The sequence below is a fragment of the Canis lupus genome, chromosome 1 (assembly GCF_011100685.1).
Source record: "Canis lupus familiaris isolate Mischka breed German Shepherd chromosome 1, alternate assembly UU_Cfam_GSD_1.0, whole genome shotgun sequence".
Classification (NCBI taxonomy): Eukaryota; Metazoa; Chordata; class Mammalia; order Carnivora; family Canidae; genus Canis; species Canis lupus.
In genome coordinates, this window is record NC_049222.1 from 27164795 (window position 1) to 27187858 (window position 23064).

At 41.3% G+C, this 23064-nt stretch overlaps 2 protein-coding genes and 1 non-coding gene across 5 annotated transcripts in view; 1 reads left to right on the plus strand and 2 right to left on the minus strand.

Annotated features, from left to right (window-relative positions):
• TBPL1 (TATA-box binding protein like 1) overlaps nucleotides 1–3936 on the plus strand; it is a 37135-nt gene extending 33199 nt beyond the window's left edge. The window contains exons 5-7 of the mRNA NM_001252259.1: nucleotides 639–742; nucleotides 854–948; nucleotides 3407–3936. Of these exons, the coding sequence (NP_001239188.1) occupies nucleotides 639–742; nucleotides 854–948; nucleotides 3407–3486 (279 nt within the window). The 3' untranslated portion in view covers nucleotides 3487–3936. The remainder of the gene's footprint in view (nucleotides 1–638; nucleotides 743–853; nucleotides 949–3406) is intronic.
• SLC2A12 (solute carrier family 2 member 12) overlaps nucleotides 1–23064 on the minus strand; it is an 83922-nt gene that overhangs the window by 23010 nt on the left and 37848 nt on the right. The window contains exons 3-5 of one of the 3 annotated variants that reach the window (XM_038526057.1): nucleotides 21885–22007; nucleotides 17479–17611; nucleotides 5674–7869 (exon numbers count right to left, since the gene is read on the minus strand). In XM_038526057.1, the coding sequence (XP_038381985.1) occupies nucleotides 7716–7869; nucleotides 17479–17611; nucleotides 21885–22007 (410 nt within the window). In that variant the 3' untranslated portion in view covers nucleotides 5674–7715. Of the gene's footprint in view, nucleotides 1–5673; nucleotides 7870–17478; nucleotides 17612–20354; nucleotides 20727–21884; nucleotides 22008–23064 lie in introns of those variants that run through there. The other 2 variants (XM_038526058.1, XM_038526059.1) reach the window with 2 other exon arrangements.
• Nucleotides 19074–19180, minus strand: LOC119869951. The gene has a single exon (XR_005354910.1). It is a non-coding gene; the product is annotated as a U6 spliceosomal RNA (small nuclear RNA).

A 23064-nucleotide genomic window follows, 5' to 3' on the forward strand; every position in this document is an offset into this window, starting at 1 on the left:
TTAATTTTTTTTCATCCTTCTTCTTTATCCTAGATTAAATATCTCATTTTAAGTATTAAGAAAATTAAACATAAGATTCAAAAGACCCTATGTGTTTTAATCCTGCAAATATCCTAGGTGTTGTTTAATTTTTTGAGGTTTTTGACCTTTGATTTCCCTTTAGAGTTGACTCTTTAACAACACAGGTTTGAACTGTGCAGATCCATGTACAGGCAGATTTTTTTTGAATAAGTATAGTATTATAATTGTATTTTCTCTTCCTTATGATTTTCTCTAGCTTTGTTGTAAGAATACAGTAGATTAAGATACAAAATATGTCTTAATTGGCTGTTTTATAGGTAAGACTTCCAGTCAACAGTAGGCTAGTAGTAGTTGAGTTTTGGGGGAGTCAGAAGTTATGCGTGGACATCTGACTGGCCAGGGATACTAATCCTTGTATTGTTCAAGAGTCAACTGTATGGTATTAAGAAATCACTGATAAAGTACAATATTGATGTTTAAGATGTACTTGTTCTTTCTTGCTCTTATTCTTAAGGATTGAAATAATGATTTACAATTGTTCTGATGAGCAGTTTTTTTTCTAATGAGTAATTTTTTTGTTTTAAAATAACTTATTGAGTCGTACTTCTCTCCTAAAGGTAATATTTACAGATTTTAAGGTCGTTAACGTTTTGGCAGTGTGTAACATGCCGTTTGAAATTCGTTTGCCAGAATTCACAAAGAACAATAGACCTCATGCCAGGTAGGTCTCTGAATAATCAAGACAACTTACCAAATTTATAATTACCTGTCAGCCTGTAAATATTTATATTAATTGTGATTTTTTTCTTTTTTTTTTTTTTTTTTTTGGTAGTTATGAACCTGAACTTCATCCTGCTGTGTGCTATCGGATAAAATCTCTAAGAGCTACATTACAGATTTTTTCAACAGGGAGTATCACAGTAACAGGTATTTTATGGTATTGAAACCAAGCTTAAAAAAAAAAAAAAAGAAAAAAAGAAACCAAGCTTATCATCAGTTAAGGTTTGAATGAGGTGCCTGTATTAAAATAGAAATAATGTCTCATTTGTCCACTTTAGTCACTTCTACTCCACAAACCAGTCCCCTGACTTTTAACACTGTAGTTTAGCTTCCCCTATTTTTATCTACTACTTCAAAACTTTATATATGCTCCTTGGGATCTCTCTTCTTTCATTGATTATTATTATAGTGAGATTCATCCATATTATCCCATAATATAGTAGTTATAGATCATTCTTATTGCTGTATAATACACAGTATATGAATATATTGTCTGTAAGCATTTGGATAGTTTCCCGTTTGGAGCTATTAAGAATATTCTAATATATATTTTCATAGCATGATTTTTTAAAAATTTATGATGTCTTGCATTTAAAATATTCAAGAGAAACCCATTTTACAAACATCGTAAAGAGGTTTTACATAAGTAAAATATTCAAATATCATTGGTACCTATTTGTCATGTCTTACATGTATCTTTTCTGTATCTTTTGAGTCCTAAGTATTTGGAAGGGATGGTTTCATAAAACTAGTCATAGCATTAGCACACAGGATGGTTTTAAAGATATTGTGTTTATAAATTGTACAGAAACATCCCTTGGGAGTCTGGCCCAATTTTTGGCTGAGTTGAGTTCAGGAAAATTTCGTGGTGTTCCTGGATTTTTCTTTTTATTCCTTCAGTACTTAGAGGAAAATACACATTATTGACAACTTAAGACTCTCAACAAATAAGCTTAGTTTCGACTCATCCTATGGGTTTTCACATCTTCCTTGGAGACTTTTAAAGCCTCCTGCCAGCGTCATGCCTCAATATTAAAATGGAGGGATGGAGAACAAATCCATCTGTTCCCTTCTTTCAGCCATCTCTTTCTACATTTTGGAGCCCAGACTTCTGAGAAATCCCAAAGTCTGTTGATCAATAAGTCCCTACTAAGTATAGAGTTTACGATGCATAGGTAAAATCTGTATTTACTAAGTGAATAGATAATTAAACAACATAATAAACTGAAGGCAATCTGCTGGATTAATTAGTATACATTATATATTTATATCTGGAACATCCTGTGAAACATTAACAATTCAGTGAACAGATAATGAGTGGTTCCCATAGGCAGAGCACTATCCTATGGGAGGGAGGAGAAGGGAAATCAGGAAGGAGCAGACCCAGTTAACATGGGGTCAGTACCTTCATCACAGCAGGTACAATATATGTGTTTTCAGGATCTATGAAAAGAATTAATGTGTACTTGAGTGAAACCATTTTTTTACTCAATATAAGTTTTATGAAAATATTTTCATTGTCTTTTTATGTTTCTTTTTAGCTATTTAAATAGATTACATTTTTAAACAGTTATTCCTAGCATTATATGGATTAATTTATATATACTGTCACCTCCTTCCCACCTGTGTGTTTCCCTATTTACTGAGTAAGCTATGAAGATAAATGGGCAGATTATTAATAAACATGTGGTAGGTAGCGAGTACTAGTAGATCCAAGGGAGTTTTAGACCATGTAGTTAATAACAGCTCTCTGGCTTTCTAGTACTTTGGAAGCAGTTTTGTTTAACTTTACTGAGTTCCCCAGTACTCCTGTGAGCATAGGCAGTAGCTTGACCAAAAGCTAGACGACAGTGCCCAAAAGGATAGTGACCGGAATGTCTAGTGCCGTTCATCATCTCTTCCTCTAATTGGCATCCAACAGTGGTATTAGACATGATTTTTATCGGCACGGTCTTCACACTCATGCCCTAAAACGGGGTGAATAACATCATTTTGTGTTTCCGATTTCCTTTAATGGCTCAGAAAAAATTTTTTCTCTTGGCTTATATTATGACCTTATAATTATGTGAAGCGTAGACCTTTTTTTAAAGCAGTTAATCCAGGATGCCTGGGTAGCTCAGCGGTTGAGCATCTGCCTTCAGTTCAGGGCATGATCCCGGGATCTGGGATTGAGTCCCATATCAGGCTTCCTGTGTGGAGCCTGCTTCTCTTCCGCCTATGTCTCTGCCTCTCTCATGAATAAATAAATAAAATCTTTTTTTCTTTTTTTGATTTATTTATTTATTCATTCATTCATTCATTCATTCATTCATGAGAGACAGAGAGAGAAGGAGAGAGAGAGGCAGAGACACAGGCAGAGGGAGAAGCAGGCTCCATGCAGGGAGCCTGATGTGGGACTTGATCCCGGGACTCCAGGATCACACTCTGGGCTGAAGGCAGGCGTTAAACCGCTGAGCCACCTGGGGATCGTCAATACATAAAATCGTAAAAAAAAAAAAAAAAAAATTAAAGCAGTTAATCCAATGGTTTGAACTATGTGTTCAGTTCTGGGAAGCCCACATTCCTGGTGCTCTCCTCACCCCTTCCTCCATCGTGTTTGTTACAGGGCCCAACGTAAAGGCTGTTGCTACCGCTGTGGAACAGATCTACCCATTTGTGTTTGAAAGCAGGAAAGAAATTTTATAATCCATCACTCAACTGGTTAGAACCTAACTGAGCACCTTTTAAAACCTGCCGCACATTGGACTCAAAACAAAAGGAAAACTGGACCAACAGTAATTGAGGATATAGACTCTTATATTCATTCATGGCTGCAGTGTGAGCTCCAGGCCCTTTGGGTTTTATTTCAGACCTTGCTGTAATATAAAAAGGAAGTTTACAAGACATGACATTGCTGCTTTTACAAAAGGACATTCTATTTATTTTCGCAGTAATTCTCATGTCCCCGTAAGCAGAGCTGTCACAGTGTGCACTACCTTAAACTGTTTCGTTAGTGTCATTATTTTTTCCCAGTTTGAGCTAATGTGTTTTATTTGTGAATAGTCTTTTACATTTTTGTATGCTGAATATGGGCACCAAAGAACCTGTAAAAGTTATCTTTTTCAATTGAATGTGCACAAATAAAAGTTTGCAAAAGATCTCTCTTCATATCCATTCTGCAACTTTTATTCCCCATTTTCTATTTTAACAAAAATTGTATTCATAATTCTTTTTTTTCTTTTTAATCTATGCAAGCTTAGACTTTTGCTAAAGTGTGTTGGCTTCTTTTTGAAGTGTATTTTGTAAATATATGCCACATGTGTATAGTATCTTTTACTGCTCTGTTACCAAATATCGAATAGGAATTTTTTTCTTGCAGATTAGAAATAAAAATGTATATAAATTCTAGGGAGCAAACCAGAGTAGAACTTTATAGGTTAAGCATAATGTTTTCTGTTGCTAATTTAATATGATAGAAAATGTTAACTATCTTTTAAAAGTTACAGAAGTGTAGTTTTAAAAGGCAAGACCTTGTACCTACTACAAGATGGATATGAGAAAGAAGCTGTGATGGGTTGTACCTCATATGTGCTTTTGTTATTCTGGTAAGACTCAACTTTAGTTGTAGGACAGTAGTCATCTTAGGTTGGTGCTGAAGGCTATCCTAAGAGTTTTGTCAGAAGTTGATACATTGTGCTATTTTAACAAGAAGTGCCCACAAGCTGCCTCTGTGCCAACGGTATAATTATAATATAGTTCAACTTGAACTTGAAAGCCATTTTGCAAGATGTGTCTTTCCCCTTGCTATGTCTTATTTAATGGAGCTGAAGAGTGACTATTCAGTATCTGGGATTGCTCCTCTGAAAGTTAGAATAAATATGCATTTGTGAAACTTTGGCCCTCTGGCTCACCCCCAAGCCTGGGGGCAGTCATACCGGATCAGGCTGCACTTGTGCTACCACTTGGGATTAGGAGTTTTGCATAAGCAACAATAATTTCACTTAGAAATAGAGCTAAGTGGAGAGTCCAATTAGCTTCTTAGTAGTAACTTCATAGAGACAAGATTCCAACACCATCTTCCACTAAAACTTGGATTTCCAAAATGTTTTGAAAGTTTCATGAAAAATTGCGACATCTTGTCCTCCATATTCTAGTTCATTTTTCTTACCATATTATAAAGTCTTCCAAACCTAGCTACATACTGCACTGACCAACATACATTATTTTATACTTCTTTTTATCTTTTCTCTCAATGCCTTTCCCTACTGTGCCTCTCACACTTAAGTCAGGGGGGCAAAGGCTAACTTTTATATTTTCTTCCTTGTGAAAGATTTAATTGTGGTTTTCAAACTTCTCTTTCTCTCTCACTCACTCTTTTTTTCTACATTATGTTTGTTTCATCTTAAGATCCAGTAGGATAGGATAAACCTCATAAAATATAGAGGAGGAGACAGTTCAGTAAAGAAGTCACAGGTTCTGGGCAGACTACTTTTAAAAATTGAGGTTTTCCACTTAGCTTTAACTAACAGTATTAAGTGACCTGTTTTGTAACATTTACAAAAAAAAAAAAAAAATACAGGAAAGGGTCAGAAAACATCATTATATGGCCAACGTGCAGATCCAGATATTGTAATATTTTCAGTATTCAAGTGACTTGAAAAGTAGGTAGATCAGTAGCTCATCAAAATGCTTTCTCAGAAGAGAAGAAGAAAGACAATCTAACCAGTTCAGGTTTCAGGGCTGCCATGTGAGCATCACCTGGCAAAGTGTCATGGATAACCCTCTAAACTTAACAAAGCTGGTAAGAATGAGCGTGTCTGATGTCTTCTGCTGGCTCTTCACAAGTGCTGTAAATTTTTTTATAAATAAAAACTGTGAATATATACACACAAATTGTAAGTATTCCCCCTTTTTTTTTATTTTTGAAAATCAAAGAGCTCTGATTAGAGAGAGGCGTACTGGGTAAAAATTTGAAGACAGAATAAATTTAGTTACAGACTCAGGATAATAAAAGAAAAATATTAGAGTGTTTAAGATACTGAAGTTGAAATCACTAGTGATAAACCTCCTAAAGGTTATGAACAGTTTCCTACCCATTTAGGATGAAGGGCTAAAACAAGAAATTGGTAATGTGTATATACGGTGTTTGAACTTCGAAGGAAACCTGTAACAGTTTTGTTAAATATCTCACAATCTGTGATGCTTGACAAAAAAAAACATATCAATTACCTATCTTGATTTTTAAAGAATAACCTTGGCATATAATTCCACTGAGGATTCATCATAAATTTCTTAAACTGATCCTCTACAGAAGAGACTTTTCCTTCTCCTTCCAAAATAAAAAACGAAAAACTTGTCCTCACTTGCATAGGAAATCTGCTGTGGTACAAATACGATCTCACATCTCCCTACCTGGTAGCTTTCCCTGCCAGTTTTCATTATATAATACATTTCAGAATCAGCACTTTCCGTCATTCTCCGGAGTCTCTGTGATTACACTGTCCCTATTCCTTACATAGATTTATAGGCTTTCCACTTTGTTGTAGGGGAATTACTAGATCATACACCCTTTTATCAAACTGGAACAGTTCGTTAGGGGCCAATAGGAAGGTTCCAATCTAAACAGAGTTTTGGCTCTTAGGATTCTTCTTCAGGCCAATCATAATGTTTTATTCTTTTTCAAGTTAGGTTGTTCATGTAAGTTTTTGTGTGCCTCCCATAGCTTATAATAGTAATTTAAGGGGTTACTACTTAAGTAGATTGAGATTCTTTATTGTAGATTTTCTGTCATATCCAAAGTGGTAAAATGCCTCACCAAGTCCTAATATTCAACTGGAGAAATGCTGAAGAGAGCAATTCATTGTTGTGTGGGGAAAAACCCAAGTTTCTGGTACCCTTGGTGACCTCCGTTTCATCATAGAGAAGAACAATAGTGAGGGAACTGTCCTGATGTCTGAGTGTCACTCACTACATCTGCAGTCATCTGGAAGTCAGCATCAGTTACAGCCAGTATGCTGTAACCTGAGGTAGTGATATTCCTGAGGAGTGCAAACAATTGCAGGAAACCAATGGATCGCCATTAAGCCATTAAGAAAGCCTTATAAAGAGTTTTAGAAGTTTGACCTAGTAACTCAAACCTAATTGATTATAGAGATTTGGATCAATAACCTAATGGCCTGAGTCCTTTTCTAATGTTTTACTAACAGGCACTACTAAATAAAAATGGTCCCAGGATTTGGAAATTGTCCTTTCTGTTCATATTTTTTTAAATGGATGGGAAAATGTTTATTTTTCTCAACTATTGCGGAATTGTTTCTTTTTTAACATTTTATATATATAATTCATAAAACAGTATTTTGCGTTACACCGTAGTTCATAATTCATAAAAATAAGCTGCATAATCTTTGTACTTGTTGAACTATAATTAGGAATTATCACTGATTCCTAGCCAGAATCCTATCCTAATCTAGAACACAGGTGCAATTATCCATGTTGTGTCCTATTTCTTTTTTACAGAGGCCCAATACAAGTACTGTCTTAGTGGGCAAAAAACTAAGCTTGTGTTCAAGCCATGTATGTGTCTGAATAATAAAGCTGCAACTGGCCTCTGTACATACAAACCTTAAGGCAAAAGTTGATCGCGTTACTAGTTCATAGTTTTTCAAAGGCTGCTCTGTGAAAAAGGTGAAAAGTGTTGAACTAGCCAGTATTTTTTTCACCTGGTATCCTACACAGAGTAAGAAAGAGACCACTTGGGATCTTATACCTCGTTTACCTTTTGAGAGGTGGAGGTTAAAGTTTGTCTTTATAGTTTCAGGGTGTCTCTTTAAAACTAGCTTCGTGACACTAAGGAGAAAAACATGGGAGTAGGCAATGTGTATCGGTACAAAGACACCCTTCTAATTGTTCTTGTACTTTGTCAACATTTGAGGCCACTAGGTCTCTGGAGAAAGCTGCCTCGGTTGCCCCCTACCACAGAGCTTTTGACACTCCAAGAGCTGCTCTTGGGGTTTTCTTTTCTGAAGCTGTTTTGGCACTAATTCCTCTTGATGATGACTCATAAAACAAATGTTGTTTTTCACATAGTTCCTGAAAGAGAAAGAGGCACTAATGAAAATGTCATTCTTAGTTTATAGTACTTAGGGGGGAAAAAAAAGGTACAGGCTATTTTTTTTTTTTTTTATTGCTTTGAGACCTTAATATTTTAGCTGAGCCAAAAAGACATTTCTATTGCAAAGCCTTGATGTGTCATGAAATTCACTATACCACCGAACTTTGGTCAATCTCATGCAAAGCGTAAGGTGAGGAGGGTGACTTCGCAGAATACCATCAAGGCATTCCTATCCGCAGAGTCCAAGGACAGGATGACATAGAACTAATGGAGATAATATCCCAGAGCCCATTTTATTTTTTCCTCTTCTCAAACTAGCAATATGCCAGTATTTATGCGTACATTGTCTGCCTTCGCCATTATCAACTTTCTACTGCATCAAATTCTTTTCTACAGCATTATTCCCATCAGTATAAAGTATGCCCTAGTATTTTTATTTAAAAACAAAGTAAGGTCATCTCTGAACCTCCTCCTTCAAAAAAATTTTCCTGTAATTTAAGCAGTTACTCAAGTGGCCACAATGTGCCTGGTACTACGGCAGGTACTGAGAGTGGATGTGGACTCCTGCTTTCAAGGAACTTACCTCTTAATAAAGGACACAAGTGCATAAGCATATAATTTCAAGTCGTAAAAGTGAGAAAAGTAAACAGAGGAAAAAATAATGAAAATAGTCGGGTGGGAGATGACTGCATCATACCGCTGGCATCACTCAGGGAACGTTTGGTCGGAAACTGACAAGGAGGAAGCCCCGTGAAGAACCGGAAGCACCGTGTGTACAGAGCGAGCATGGCTAGTACAGAAATGAGCAGTGCGATTAGAGCGGTAGCTGGCGGCCATCGAAGTATGCATTTTATTCGAAATGTAATTTGAACCACAGGACTTGGGGCTGAAGAGTGGTATTTTTTCAAAGATCAACTGCTGTATCGAGGATAGACCCTAGAGGGCAGGGGCTGGAAGACCAATTTAGAGGTTAATCTAGTTCAGGTCAAAGATGGTAGGGACTGAGCATGGTACTGGTTGAAAATGTCAGATTCGTGGTATGTTTTGTTAACAGATGTAACGAGACTTAGGATAGAGGTGGGCTTTATCATGGATGAATCCTAGGTGTCTGGCCTGAGGAGCCCCTCCCACCACCCCCAAGCAGAAGGCCTGTGGAGGAACAGGACGGAGAATCCAGGGTTCTGTGTAGGTCCTTTTAAGCGAGAGATGCTTACCAATGATGTAAAATAAGCAGATCTGGAAAGTGGAAAGTCAGGTCAAAGGTCAAAACCTAGAGGTACACATTTGGGAATCATCACTTTGGCTTATAATGCCTTAGGGACAGATCTAAGAAGTGAATATAGACAATACAGGCACAGCTCTAAGGACGGAGTCCTGGGCACTACTGTACTTAGTGTAGAGGAGGAGGAGGAAGCGAAAGATACCAGAGTGACTGATGAGGTAGGAGGAAAAGCAGAGAAGTGTGATATTCCAGAAGACAAGTGAAAACAAATGTTTGAAAGTAGGGAGTATGAGGAACTGGGCGGGTGCTCCGGGGAAGTCAAGTAACAGGGACTGAGGTGTGTAACGTGGAGGTCATAAGTAGCCTCAGCAGAAGGAAAATGAGAAAGTCTGAGCGGAGTTTAAGAAAGAGTAGGCGGTGAGGACACGGAGACGACACAGCGGACTCGCCGTGGAGAATGAGAAGCAAGCGGGGGAGAGTTCAGCACCTGGAGGGAACCTGGGTCTAGAGGCGTGATAGGCTCGTGGAAGGGGAGGGTGGGTGGCGGACAGAGAGCTGGCCTCTGCGGGAAGACAGGCCGGGACATGCAGGAGGGCGGGCTAGCGACGGCGACGGCGACGGCGACGGCGTGGAGGCTGCCCGGGCCTCCCCAGCCTCCGTTTCCGTGTCAGTGAACTGAAAAGGCGAGCCCGGAAGGGGTGCGGGGCTCGAGCAGGGTCAGCTGTGAAGGAGCCGTCCTGGAGAGGAGGGAGGTCAGTCCCGGGCAATGTGGCTTGCTTGCGGGACATTCCCGCAGACCTACTACGGGAGACTTAGTTCGAAAGTCGAAAACCAGGCAGTCCGCGCAGTTGTGTGTTTTCTTCAGCCACATTCAGCCCCGCGGGTGCAGGGGTAAAATAAGCAAAGAAATAGTTGAATCAGCGTTAGGTTGTGCCTGAATGAAGGAGGCAAGAAGGCAGGGTAAAGGGGGTGGTGGTGGTCCCGGGGTCTGAGCAGAGCAAGTGAGGACGTGGCTGCTCAGCGGATTCTAGGTCACGGCCAGGCCGAAGATTGGCCAAAGTGCAGCTACTCGAGAGGGTGAGCTGGAAAGCGGAGGGTGAGCAGAAGTGACGTCGGAGGATATGACCATCCTGTTTGCTCCCCTTCCTGGCAGAACTCCAAAGTGGATGGTAGCCGACTTCCTCACTTCAGGAACTTCCTGTCTCTCCTCAAGCCTCAGTCTTTCTGTCCTCTCACTCCACTGAGACTGTGCCTGACAGACCTGCCTCACCTCTCTCTTGGTACCTGACCTCTCCAGAGCATTCGGCACCACCTGGTCCCACCTTCCTAGAACACTTCTTTTGGCCTCAGTGATACCATGGTCTCCTGGCCTTGCTCCAAACTCACTGTCACCTCCTCTGCTTGATCGCCAGATGTTGGATTAACCCAGGGCTTGGTCCTGGACCTCATTCCCTTCTCTCTACTCTCTGACTAGATGTCATCTACTCCACAACCTAAACACTGCCTACAAAGTCATGGCCTCCACAGTCTGACCCTATCCCTGAGGGTCTCCAGCATCTCAGACTTGTTATATATCCAGTGGCTGACTCATGGTACATCTACCTGATGCCTAATGGACATCTCAAAATGAATGGATCTAAAACATCTCTCCATCCCTGAAACCTAGGTCTCTTTCTGGCTGCCTTATCTTAACCAGCCATGCAATTTCTCAAGCTAAAAATTCAAGTGTCATCTTAACGACTTCATTGCCTTACTCTTATATTGAAGTCATTCATTCATTCATTGAATAACTTTATTGGAGATCAATAAGCCAGTAAGGCTGATAGAGAAGTGGTCTGAGAACTAAGTCTTAGGGCATGAAATCTTTAAAATAGTGGCTTTCCAAGATGGAACCAGCAGATGTTGACAGAGTGGCTGATAGCAGACAACCAGGAGGCAGGTCCCCAAAGGCAGGGAAGGAATTATTTCAGGAAGGAGGGCATGCTCACCTCGGTCCAGATCTGGAGATGGTCGCCATGCTAGCCATTAAGATGAAGAATGAGCATTGACCCCTGGTTTTGGCAATATAGCAGTAAGTGGGATGTTAGAAAGATCAATTTCACTAGAGTGGGGGCCATTAAAGTCTCACTGGAGCAGGTTCATGAGAGAATGGGAAAAGAGGAACTGATGCCCATGTATATTCATTCTAGAACTTTGCTATAAATGGTAGCAGAGAAACAGCATAAGTTAAAGAGGAAAATGGAATTAAGACCATCTTTTTTTTAGATGGGGGAAAAAAATCATACAAGGTTTCCATGCTGGGGAGAAGTTGAGATCCAGTTAGGTAAAATGTGCGTGACACAGGGGTGAGCAGAGAAAACTGTTGGAGAATTGATGAGAGCGTAACATAGGAATGATGGAGCTAAGAGAGAGAACCCAGAGGGATGATGGTGTATTTAGATACAAACACTAGTGTGTGGGTTGGTGTGTAAGGTTATGGAAGTGTGTCCATTCCCTCCACGAAGCCAGATACAAGGCCAGCAGTGGGAGTGAGCAGGGCAAAGGAAGGGGGTAGGTTTCCAGAGAGAGAAAGTGGTATGGAGCAGTTGTCTGGGAGACAGGCAGTTAGCAGGCACCCCCAACAATCCTGATTTAAAATGAGAAAAACCCAACACTGTGTTTATGTGCTTTCTCAGCCACGTTCACTGTGTGGCTGCAGAGGCTCACTCGGCACACCTCAAAATGTGAATCAGCTCGCACCACTCCCTGCTAAGATATTTTAGTTGCTTCCCATTGCACTTAGAATGAAATCCAAGGGGCACCTGGGTGGCTTAGTGTGGCAAGTGTCTGCCGCTCTTCCCTCTCCCTCTGCCCTCCCCCTTCTCCTGCTGTCTCTTGATCTCTCTCTCTCTCTCTCTCTCTCTCAAATAGATAAATAAAATCTTAAAAAAGAAAGAATGAAATCCAAACTTTCTAGGCCTGCAGGGCTCTGCACGCTAGTCTCCACTGACTTCCTAACTAAATCTCACAGATTCCTTGCTGTTCCTGGAACAACAACAGGTCAAGTGTGTTTCGGACTAGCCTTTGCACTAGCTGTTCTCTCCATCCCAATTCTCCTTTCCCTATCTTTGCTGGCTCCTTATTATCATCCGGATTTTATCTTAAACGTTACCTCTCAGAATCACATTCTTAGATCACCCACACAAAAGTAGCCCCCAAATCACTCCCTGTCTTATCATCGGGTGTTTTAATTCTCGAGGCATTTTTGCTTTCTGAGTAATGTCAGACCTTGAACAGTGGGTGCCTGGCACATAGTAGATGTTCAGGAAATATTCATGGAACAAGTGAGTTTGGGTGAAAGAAGGAATGAATGCCCACATACAATAAGCCATAGAAGTGAAAGCTAAACTAAGTCTCAGAACTAAAATATTTTCAAAACAGTAACTTGTTCATTTTCTCTCTGTTTCCACTTAAACGGAGAAGCATACAAGTCACAGCTGAAATAGCAAATATGGCAAACATCCCATTTTGAGTTTGTAGCTGGCAGGGCAGAAGCTCGAAATAAACTCCTTTCAAATTACATTATTGCTGAAATCTTTTCTGACCTCTCAGCTGAGTCACTGTTTATTTTATAAGAAACCTAACAACCTTGGAAGAATATTTGTTTTCTCAGCCTTGCAGAAATGGAAGTACAAGAACCCGTCGCCAAACGTGAGAAAGAAAGGAAAATGTCAAGCAGCGTATAGTACCAACTTCGAAGTTGATTTCACACTAGAAATCGTTCCCTTTCTCCCTCCTCAGACAGTTGTTAGGATATACTCGCCAGGACTCTCTTTGCCTGGTGACAAAACTGGATTCACTCTCTTCATTAACTTCTAAATTTGAGAAGACTTCCCTGAACACTGCCAGCGAGCTCACCTCCGCTCGGCGCCGGCACCGACTTGGCTGCTTGGACAACTTCTCGATACTGCCATGTCGTTCAGCTTCTTGTGTATTTTTGTCTCTGACATTTCCCTCCGGGGAACCTTGTTTTAACATACACATTCTACACATGCTTTGGCCAGTTGACACCATTCAGGCTGCTCACATTTTCATTTTAAAAGCCTTTGCCAACCTGCTGCTTCAAGCTGAGACAACCCTAGACCCTGCAGCACTAGAGGAATAGGAGCCAAGGTTTCCTCTCTGCCCTCACAACACGCCTGGCAGGTGCCTTCACTGCTGCTGGGAGTTACACCTGCAGGATTATGTTGCCCCCTTATCTTTTCTCTGTATTGGACCTCCTATCTACTCCTGTTCTTCAAAACCCAGCACTCATGTGGTCTGTCTAGGGTTGCCAGTAGTTTGGCTTTTGTGCTTCCCTTACTTTGCAGTTTACAACTTGAGGTTTGGATTTATGACTCCAACGAGTGCATGACTCAACAGTAAACGAAATGTGATTCTTTCAAAAACATTTCATAACTCAGAGTTTTACTAATTTAGACAGATGCCTTCCCCACCCCAATTCTGAATAAATTTTGCTGCATTTTAGATAGCCAAATCATAGGTTGCTAGGGAATGCCTTATTCTAGGTGTCTACTAGATATAAAGATGGGCTTTTCTTAAGTTTTGTCCTCAAGTTTTTATTTGGTTTGCAACCTGATACATTCCGACAGCCCCACATGAAAAACCGATCTAAAAGATTCTTAACCTTAACTCATCCAGACTATCCATTCCACTTTCAAGTTAGGCTTTTTAAAAAAGAATTCAATCAAGAGCAATGACAGAGTAGGTCCTTAGTTTTGTTCAGCTCATTCATAATTGCTTTCTCCCTGCCTCCACATTGTAGTTAGTGTTGTTCACAAGAATTTTAACAAACCTTTATTTTTAAAGGCATTTCACTCCCCCAACTAATAAACAGATAGTTTAAAAGTGCATACAATGCACAAGGTGGACCCGAGAAAGATCCCAATTGTCTCCTTTTCCCCTCAATCATCTTTTCCAGTCCAGCTCCATGTAGCTTCACCCCATCCCTGCATGCCATCCAGCCCCCATAGTCTCCTTTTTTTTTTTTTTTAAGATTTTATTTATTTATTCATGAGAGACACACAGAGAAAGGCAGAGACACAGGCAGAGGGAGAAGCAGGCTCCATGCAGGAAGCCTGATGCGGGACTTGACACCGGGCCTCCAGGATCACGCCTTGAGCCGAAGGCAGGCGTTAAACCACTGAGCCACCCAGGGATCCCCCTAGCCCGATCGTCTTCTATATGATTTCTTCAATACACTCCCATGGGTCTCCCTCATTCAGCAGCACCCCCTTCCCCTCTCTATATTTTGCTGAAGTCTTCCTTTGAAAATCGGGTAACTTTTCTCCCTTGCTCTATTGTTTTAAACATGCCCTGCTGCCCTCAGCATAAAATCCAAACTGTTAAAAAAAAAAAAAAATCCAAACTGTTTACCAAGATGGACGAGACCCTTCCCTCTCTGCCCTTTGCTCTGGACTCATCTCTCAATCCCCAACCTGGAATCTGCCCTCTTCATATCACACCAGTGAGTATACTGTCCTCTACGTGTGCGTCTTCTCTGACTCCCACATACTCCTCTCTGCCCAGATAACTCCTTCAGGATTCTGCTATGGTATTACCTCTTTCAGGAAGATCTTATAAATGAAATCCTCCAATACATGAGATTTTCCTTTGTGTTTGCCAACAATGGTAAATATTTGCAATGGTCTGTTTTCTTACCTATCTCTCAAAGTAAAGAAGCTATGCATCCTTGGTCTCCTATATCCTCAGTTCTTTCCTAGTACAGTGTCCAGTGCCCAGGAGGTAGTCAGACAAGAGTTGAATAAATAATATCTGAAGTGGAGGAAGGGAGTAGTGTGGTACAGCCAGTATGTCTCTCCTATGGACCACATACCTGTTCCTCCTCCCATTGCATAGGATGTATTAGACCATAAATTAAATTACATCCTGTGACCCATGGATCAAAACTTGTGCTTCATACCGTTACCCGCAATCTAATCCCCACACACAATGAGTTCAGCATTGGCCTTGCTCACAAGTTATCAAATGAATCAGTGGATACTTTTAAATCACCTGCTGGGAATCAGTATTATGCTAGGCACGGTATAGAGGTTCCATACGAAGGATAATAGGCAGAGGCCATTCCTGGAAACCAAAACTTTATAATTTAGTTAAGGAGGTGAAACCACTAGGGTTTTAGCTAAGCAGTATAGAAGAAAATGGGACTGGAAAATGTTAAAAATCCAGGAAAGGAATGTTCTCCAGGACTAAGCTTATGCAGGGCTTCAAAGATGAGGATTTGCATCATCTTTTAAGGCATAAGGATGTCAGGTTAAATCTTCAATGATAACTCTATGTAGGAATAGAAGCAGAGATAAAGAGATAAGTGCCAGTGAAGTAGGAGGGATTCTAGGGAAGAAAATTGTTTCATAGGAGCTAAAAGAGGATTTCAAGATAGAGTAGGTGTGGTGGAGTAAATGTGATTTAAAAAAAAAATTCTGTGTCCTTCATCTCATCAAGAGATTAAGTCAGTTTGTATACCCCTTGATTCTGGGCTGTAGAATGTACTTGTAGGATGTGAGAAAGTAACGGGGGTACTGCGGTGTGACTTCTAGAACATACACTTTACAGAGCCTAATAGCTCCTGCTCCCATGCCTTGGAAGGCTGCCCTGAGTCTGCCACATGAGGAAGCCACATGAGCCTGCTGGAGGCCAAGGCAGCACATGGACAAGAGAAGCTCCCCACTGAGCAGCATCAGTCTCATCCACGCAGGTGAGGCTCTCATACTGCCCAGTCCAACTGTCTCTCCCACCCACGTAGGCGCATGAGCGCACCCAGAGGTAACAAGCGTGGTTACCAAAGAATCCTGGGGAATGGGGGCAGTAGTGTATTTTAAGCGGTGACGTTTGGGGATGGTGCGTCACACCTAAACAGACAACCAGTGTGAAACAGGTGACAGGGCAGAATGAGAGAGGAAGAATGACCACTGGATTTGGAGGTCTTCCGTGTCCTGGCATCTGTGTCCCGTAAAAGGCCTTGAAGCTGAATCAAGCTTCCAGATGAATGCATAGAGTCACCAAGGCCTGAGGCTGTTGGTTATTTGAATCCTGTATCTGTAATTAATAGTCTCGTTCAGATTCTGTGCTCTCCAAGAAATCTCGTCAGTTGGCTTCAGCTTGCATAGAGCCAAGCAATGTGCGGATCAGGCCAAGGGGATGGCCAGCCTTCCTGACAATTATATTTCCTTGTAAATAAATAATTTTCATTTTCATTGTATTTTTAAGAAACAGGGATTTATCTATAATTAAAAATTGACCCTACAATTTGATATTTAACTTACAGCTTGAATTAAGAGAAAAGTCTTGCTGCTTGTTAACGTGAAATATCTTAAAACTGCAAACCACCCAAAAGTGTGTAAAATATACAAAGTGAAAGTTTTCCAAATCCCACTATAAATAAATATGCACATGTATAGCTACCATCGAATCACCTCTCAGGTTTATTCTTCCCTCAGATAAACGCTGAAGAATCGCTGTGCCCACAGTTCCTGTAGCAATCATACATTTCTCTCTAGTGAACTGAAGGTATTTTTAGAAGAAATTCACAAACTATGAATAAGTAGTACTCTCCCATTGCATTAAAATGTTAGAGCGACTACCCCTACATGTTCAAGCATAATGATTTAACCCTAGGAAGAAGAACAAGTTTCCCTTCATTCTCTGCCTCTGTGTACCGCCTCCTTCCCCGCAGTTCAGCAGTTAGAGCTCTCTGAGTTCTGTTACCAAGAGGACGAGTTTTCTAGAGCCCACATCTAAGTTAAGCTGTTTAAACAATCTCTCTGTGTAAAATGTATTGGACCAGTTTCCAGATGCTACCCATAGGAGAAACTTTTCCTTAGCTCATTTTGATTATGCCATATTTGGAATAATTGCAGTGACTTAAACCCAAGGGTATTCCTGATAATCACAGCCTTAGCTGGTGATTAGGGTTTACAGACAACCTACACGTGTGATAGAGGTAGAAGCTCATGGCTCTGGCACAAGCTGTGCAAGACATTCCAAGACTTACCTGCAACCCCAAACAAACAAACAAACAAAAACCCTCCTGCTTGGGGAACCTAGAGAGACGAGAGGGGTTCTTTAAACATTACTGAAAAGAGCTTTGAGAGGTTCACCTGTTAGAAAGCACCGGTTTTTCTCATTCCTTAGCTTAGTCACCCAGATTCAACACGGGGCATAAAAACTGGATTTGTGTTTTGAGAGAGTTTCTCAACAAAGGTAATATCTTGAAATAATTTCAGATGTCGGATCATTGTTCAGTTGTATATAAAAGCTGCATTTTTTGACCAGAGCGTCGTTCAGAGAGCACGCACATAATACTTACGCTTTTGCCAGCTCCACTGATATTTGTTCCAAAGAGCATCCCTTTGTCTCAGGTATAAACACAACAACAAAAACCAGGGATGCTAAGCTCATGATTGTATATATAAAGCACACCCACGGCAAGCCAATGAGATCTACAAAGGACAAAAGAGACCGATTAAAAATGTGCTTTGTGTTGCTTTGACCCCATTTGTGGACAGCTGCTTCTTAGGGCATGTATAAAAACCTGTGATTTTCTTTCTTTTTTTTTTAATATGTTATTTATTTATTCATGAGCGATCCAGAGAGAAAGAGGCAGAGACACAGGTAGAGGGAGAAGCAGGCTCCATGCAGGGAGCCGGACGCGGGACTCGATCTCGAGGCTCCAGGATCATGCCCTGGGCCAAAGGCAAGCGCTAAACCGCTGAGCCACCCGGGGCTGCCCCAAAACCTGTGATTTTCAAACATGGTGGTCGTATCCTGGAAACAGCAACCACAAATTAAAGATATGGCCAACCTCTGGAAGTCTCCTTTTTACAAACTACTCCAGCTTTCTCTGTTCAAGCCTTGTGACTATCACAATTTAAACCCAATGCCATCTTCTTGGTGAGGCTGCTTTTCTTTTCCAAAATGGCAAGATCATGCTCATTGAAAAAAAAAAAATTAAAAAAAAAAAAAAGACCTCAAATGACAGAGAAACCTAGAAAGCAGAAGGTAAACTATCTCTTCTGGCTCCTCGGCCTCACATTCCTTCCTAGCTGGTGGGCGTTTTTAAAGGCAGGTGCACAGACGCGCTTTTCTTGAAATGAGCTCACGCTTCTTCACCCTGATTCAAATAAATCATTTATGGTGGCAGCGTTTCCTTTCAGCCGAAAGGACACCAGCCTGAGCAGAAGTGGGAGGACGCGACGGGCAGCGCGACAGCGCGGCGTTCATTCAAGCCCCGTCCCGCTGGGCTTCTCTTGGGGCTGGCAGTCTTTTGCCCAAGTGAGTGCCTAATAAGGTGCTTGTAGCAAGGGTCCTCCTTCCCTCTCTGGGACAGAAACCCAGAATATAGAAAGGGGAGGATAAAACCAAAAAACCAAAAAACCCTACAACCAAAGGTTATTTCATGGAACTTGTCCTGTTTGAGTACTTTCAGTAACGGGGAGCTCACCCCTTTCAGAGACTCTTAGTGCGTGGTGGGCTGCCCTTACCCCTTACAGAGGCCTTCCTCACCCATCCTGAAGTCTAAGTGTCCCTTTCAGGAGCCTCCACTCTGAGGTTGTGCCTCGCTCCCTGGGTCCATTCTCCATCCCTTCATACCAGCACCACAGCTGTGCACATCCCTGCCTGCACCCCTACCGCTCTCCTGGGCATCTCCTTGCCCCAAACACCCTGAACTCTTGCAGCCTGAGGTGAACTTTTGCAACCGTTCTGCACAGACCACAGGTTGCATAGCTTCCAGGTGCCCTCCCACGATGGACACATGGCAACCCTCTTACAATATTTAAGCAATCTTCTTAAAACACTTTACTCAGAGCTGAGCTCGATCCAGCTGTATCATGACCACTGCCCAGTGAATTGGTTTCCCCAGAACACTCTGCTTTTTTTTTTTTTTTTTTTTTTTACTGCAGCAAAAATATGGAACGCTTCACGAAATTGCGTGTCATCCTTGCGCAGGGGCCATGCTAATCTTCTCTGTATCGTTCCAATTTTAGTATATGTGCTGCCGAAGCGATCACAACACTCTGCTTTTATGGACATTGCTGAAGTCACACTAAAAGGGCTGGTGTCCAAGGGCTTGCTGCCAAGCAGAACCCTTACTTACCTCTTTTACTTGGAAAACTGATTTTTGAAAGTAACTACAGGTTTCCCCGCTCTTGGACAAGTTTGCATTATGCCACTTTGCTTTTCTGAAAGATCTACGTTAGTACCCAATTTTGCTAAAGGAGAGAAATCCAAAGAGGATTTTCGCTCTTAGGAACTGGTAGCTACTTCTCTGCTTCAAGCCGTCTTGGCTTATGAAAGATTTCCTAGAGACGCTCTAGTTTCAAATAGTGGGAGAAACCTGTATCGAATTTCAAGCTTAGGGCAGCCCGGGGGGCTCGGCGGTTTAGCGCTGTCTTCTGCTCAGGGCGAGATCCTGGAGACCCAGGATCGAGTCCCACGTCAGGCTCCCTGCATGGAGCCTGCTTCTCCCTCTGCCTGTGTCTCTGCCTCTGTGTGTGTGTGTGTGTGTGTCTCTCAGGAATAAATAAATAAAATCTTAAAAAAAAAAAAAGAATTTCAAGCTTAGTCCAATGCAATGTCATCTACAGGTTCATTCCAGGATTTTTAAGTGAATATGCTTTCCCAACATTTGTTTTAAATTCAGGAGAACCTCTGGATGTGCATTAGTTCATCCTCTACATTAGCTATCCTTCCCAGAGATTTGTGTCCTCTTTTTCCAACCCTGCTCATTTCCATTCTTTGTTCTATTTTTTAATTAAAAAAAAATAAGCACAGTTGACACACAATGTTACATTGGTTTCAGGTATACAACATAGTGATTCATCAAGTTCATACATTATGCTGGGATCACTTCATTTTTTTCTTTTATATTTCTCTTTCTCCATGTGGAAAAACGTGTGTGTGTGTGTGTGTGTGTGTGTGTGTGTGTGTCTATGTGTCTCTGTAAAGGTGAAAGGCACAGGACTTGCATAAGATCTGAGTAGAATAGGTGTGGTTGGTGCTGATGAGCAGTTTTTTCATTTCCTTTAATCTTGGGCTATTTCTAAAAATGGGACATAAACATTTGAAAATTTTATGTAAAGCCATGCTTAATAACTCCAAAAGTTAATTTCCAAAAGTAGATACACTAAAAAAAAAAAAAAAAGTGGTTGACAAGATTCAGAAGTGCTATATATAGATATATGCCTTTTTGAGTATATATCCACTTTTCCAAATTAATATATGTATTATTTATATCATATACATACATGAGGAAACAGGAAAGAAAGGAAACAGCTATTGGTCAATTTTGGAGGATGCTGGGGAACTATCTCATTATTTGGAAAACTGGAAAATAAAAATGTTTTAAGCTTTTCTCTTGCCTTTTTGTATGATTCACACATGAGGGCAGGCAAATCACTAAGGAGAAGAAACATCTCCTTAGAAAAGTAGCTTTGATCAAAATTTAGAAGGAACAATGGAATGAAAATAACAGATCTGGGTGATGATCTTCAGAAAAAGCCTCCATTACCAAGTGGGAGACAGATGATATGTCTCTGTGGCAGGACTCACCATCATCTGTAAAGGAGTTTACAAACAAATAAACTCATGAGAGTTTATTTACAAACAATGAGAAACAAATGAGAAAATCTAAATCTGCTCAAGCCTCTAGATCTAAACAGCAATTCACTGGAAACACAAAGGACCGAACACTGAAACAGATAATCCAGTTTCTTCGTTAAAAATACAAAGCTGTGGCCAATCCCGAGTGGCTCAGTGGTTTAGCGCCACCTTCAGCCCAGGGCCTGATCCTGGCTACCTGGGATGGAGTCCAACGTCGGGCTCCCTGCATGGAGCCTGCTTCTCCCTCTGCCTATGTCTCCACCTCTCTTTCTCTGTTTTTCATGAATAAATAAATAAAATCTTTAATATATATATTTATATTTAATATATATTTATATTATATATTTAATATATATATTATATATTTAATATATATATATAGCTGTGGAGGAAGAGGGAGAAATGGAGATGAAACCTAAAAATTATAAGAGACATGCCAATCAACTGTAAGTTATGTATTGGGATGGTGATTCAAGCAAAATCTACAAAAATAATTATCAGACAATTGGAAGAATGGGAACACAGACTGGATATTTGATACCAGGGGATTACTACTAATATATTTAGGCTTGATAATGATATCATAGGTATAGTTTTCAAATGTCTTATCTTTTAGAGGTCTACATGGAAATTTTATAGACAAAATGTCATCATGTTTGAAATGTGATTCAAAATAATTGGGGGACAGAACAGGTGGGGTTATAAATTAATTAAGAATGATAACATTAGGGAGGGCTGGCTTCCAGTTGGCCCTGGGACCCTCCAGAGAGGGCCTCTACTCTGCTCCCTTGTCCCAGGGCAGGGGGTGGGGCACCCCAACCCCAAATTCACATGTAACAAGCTCTCACCCCAGTCCCCTTTCCTGCCACCCTGAAGAGTATTTAAAACCAGTTTTGAAAAAAAAAAAAAAAAAGAATGATAACTTTATTATATGTGCTGCTGAAGCAAGCACAAGAATGATAACTTTAAATTGGGTGGTCAGCATATCAGGTACATTCTTTTTATTCTGAATGTTTTGAACACGTCCAGAGTAAGACGTCTTTTAGGTGAGTGTGCTTCCCTAACATGTGTCCTAGGAGCACAATGGTGTAGAGGAAAATATCGAGTCCTTACCGGTCACAGTCAGAAATGTCAGAGAGATGAGGAGATTGATGCCCCAATTCATGCTAGAAGTTAAAGCCATGGCTCGTCCTCTAATTCCACCAGGAAAAATCTCGCTCAGTAGCAGCCAGGGCACTAGAAGAAAGGGAAGATTGGGGGGGGGGGGGCAGCAAAATGATCAAAAATCCATTGAATTCAAGGGCCAGCCCTCTGACCCCTGCCCTAGCCCCGCCTGGTTGTGGTTGGAGAGCCAGGCTGTGTCCTTCCTCATGTGCTTCCTCCTCCATCTCCAGCCCAGGGAGAAAGGATTCAGGAGAAACACTGACAGAGCCTGACAATAATCCTGGAAGTAGGGGCAGAGACAAAAAAAAGCACTGGTATGTGACCCAGGCCTGAAAAATGCCAGCGGGAGGGGCGGTGGCTGGGCCACCTGCTGGGGAGCAACCCAGAGGCACCTGCCAAGCCCAAAGCCTGTGCCCCACCAGGACTCCACCTGCTCGAGGGGCCCCTCACTTGGAGAAGTCCAGCATCACAGCTAACGATGAGTGGGTGGGAAATGGAGCCAGAAAGGCAGGAGAAGGTCTTCCGGACCAGAGGCCAGCCAAGCGGGCAGAGGCTCTGACATATACAGAGCTTCCAAATTTGATTATGATACGTGACTTCATGTTTGAATTTCTGAAAGGAGACTCTTGTTGGCCCAAAAACCAATCAGAACACTTTTTATTATCTGAGAGTGACAGGGAGCATTACAGGGCCTGCCTGATGGGACTAGAACTCACTCTTCTGCCCACAGCCTATCAAACCTGGCTTGTCTCAATCAAATAGCTACGAGTTCTTGCAAAGGGCAGAGTACTTTATGAATCTTACCTCAAATGATCCTCCCCAAATCTCGTAAGACAGGAACTGTTACTATCCCTCTTTAGAGGAGATAAAACTCAGGCTCAAAGCATTAATAATTTGCCAAGGTCACAGAGCTCGGAAGCAGTAGGGGTGGCACTGAGCCCTGGCAGTCAGTCCGAGAAACTCATGCTTTTTAATCACAGTGCTCTCTTGGTGGTAGCTCAATAAATATTTGTTAGTGAATAAGTAAATGTGGAGCATGAGCATTTGATTCTGAAGAAAGAAGGACGTGGGGGCTGCCCCAGGCCTGGCTCACTGCTGGCAAAGTCAGCATGCGATGGAAAGCCAGCGG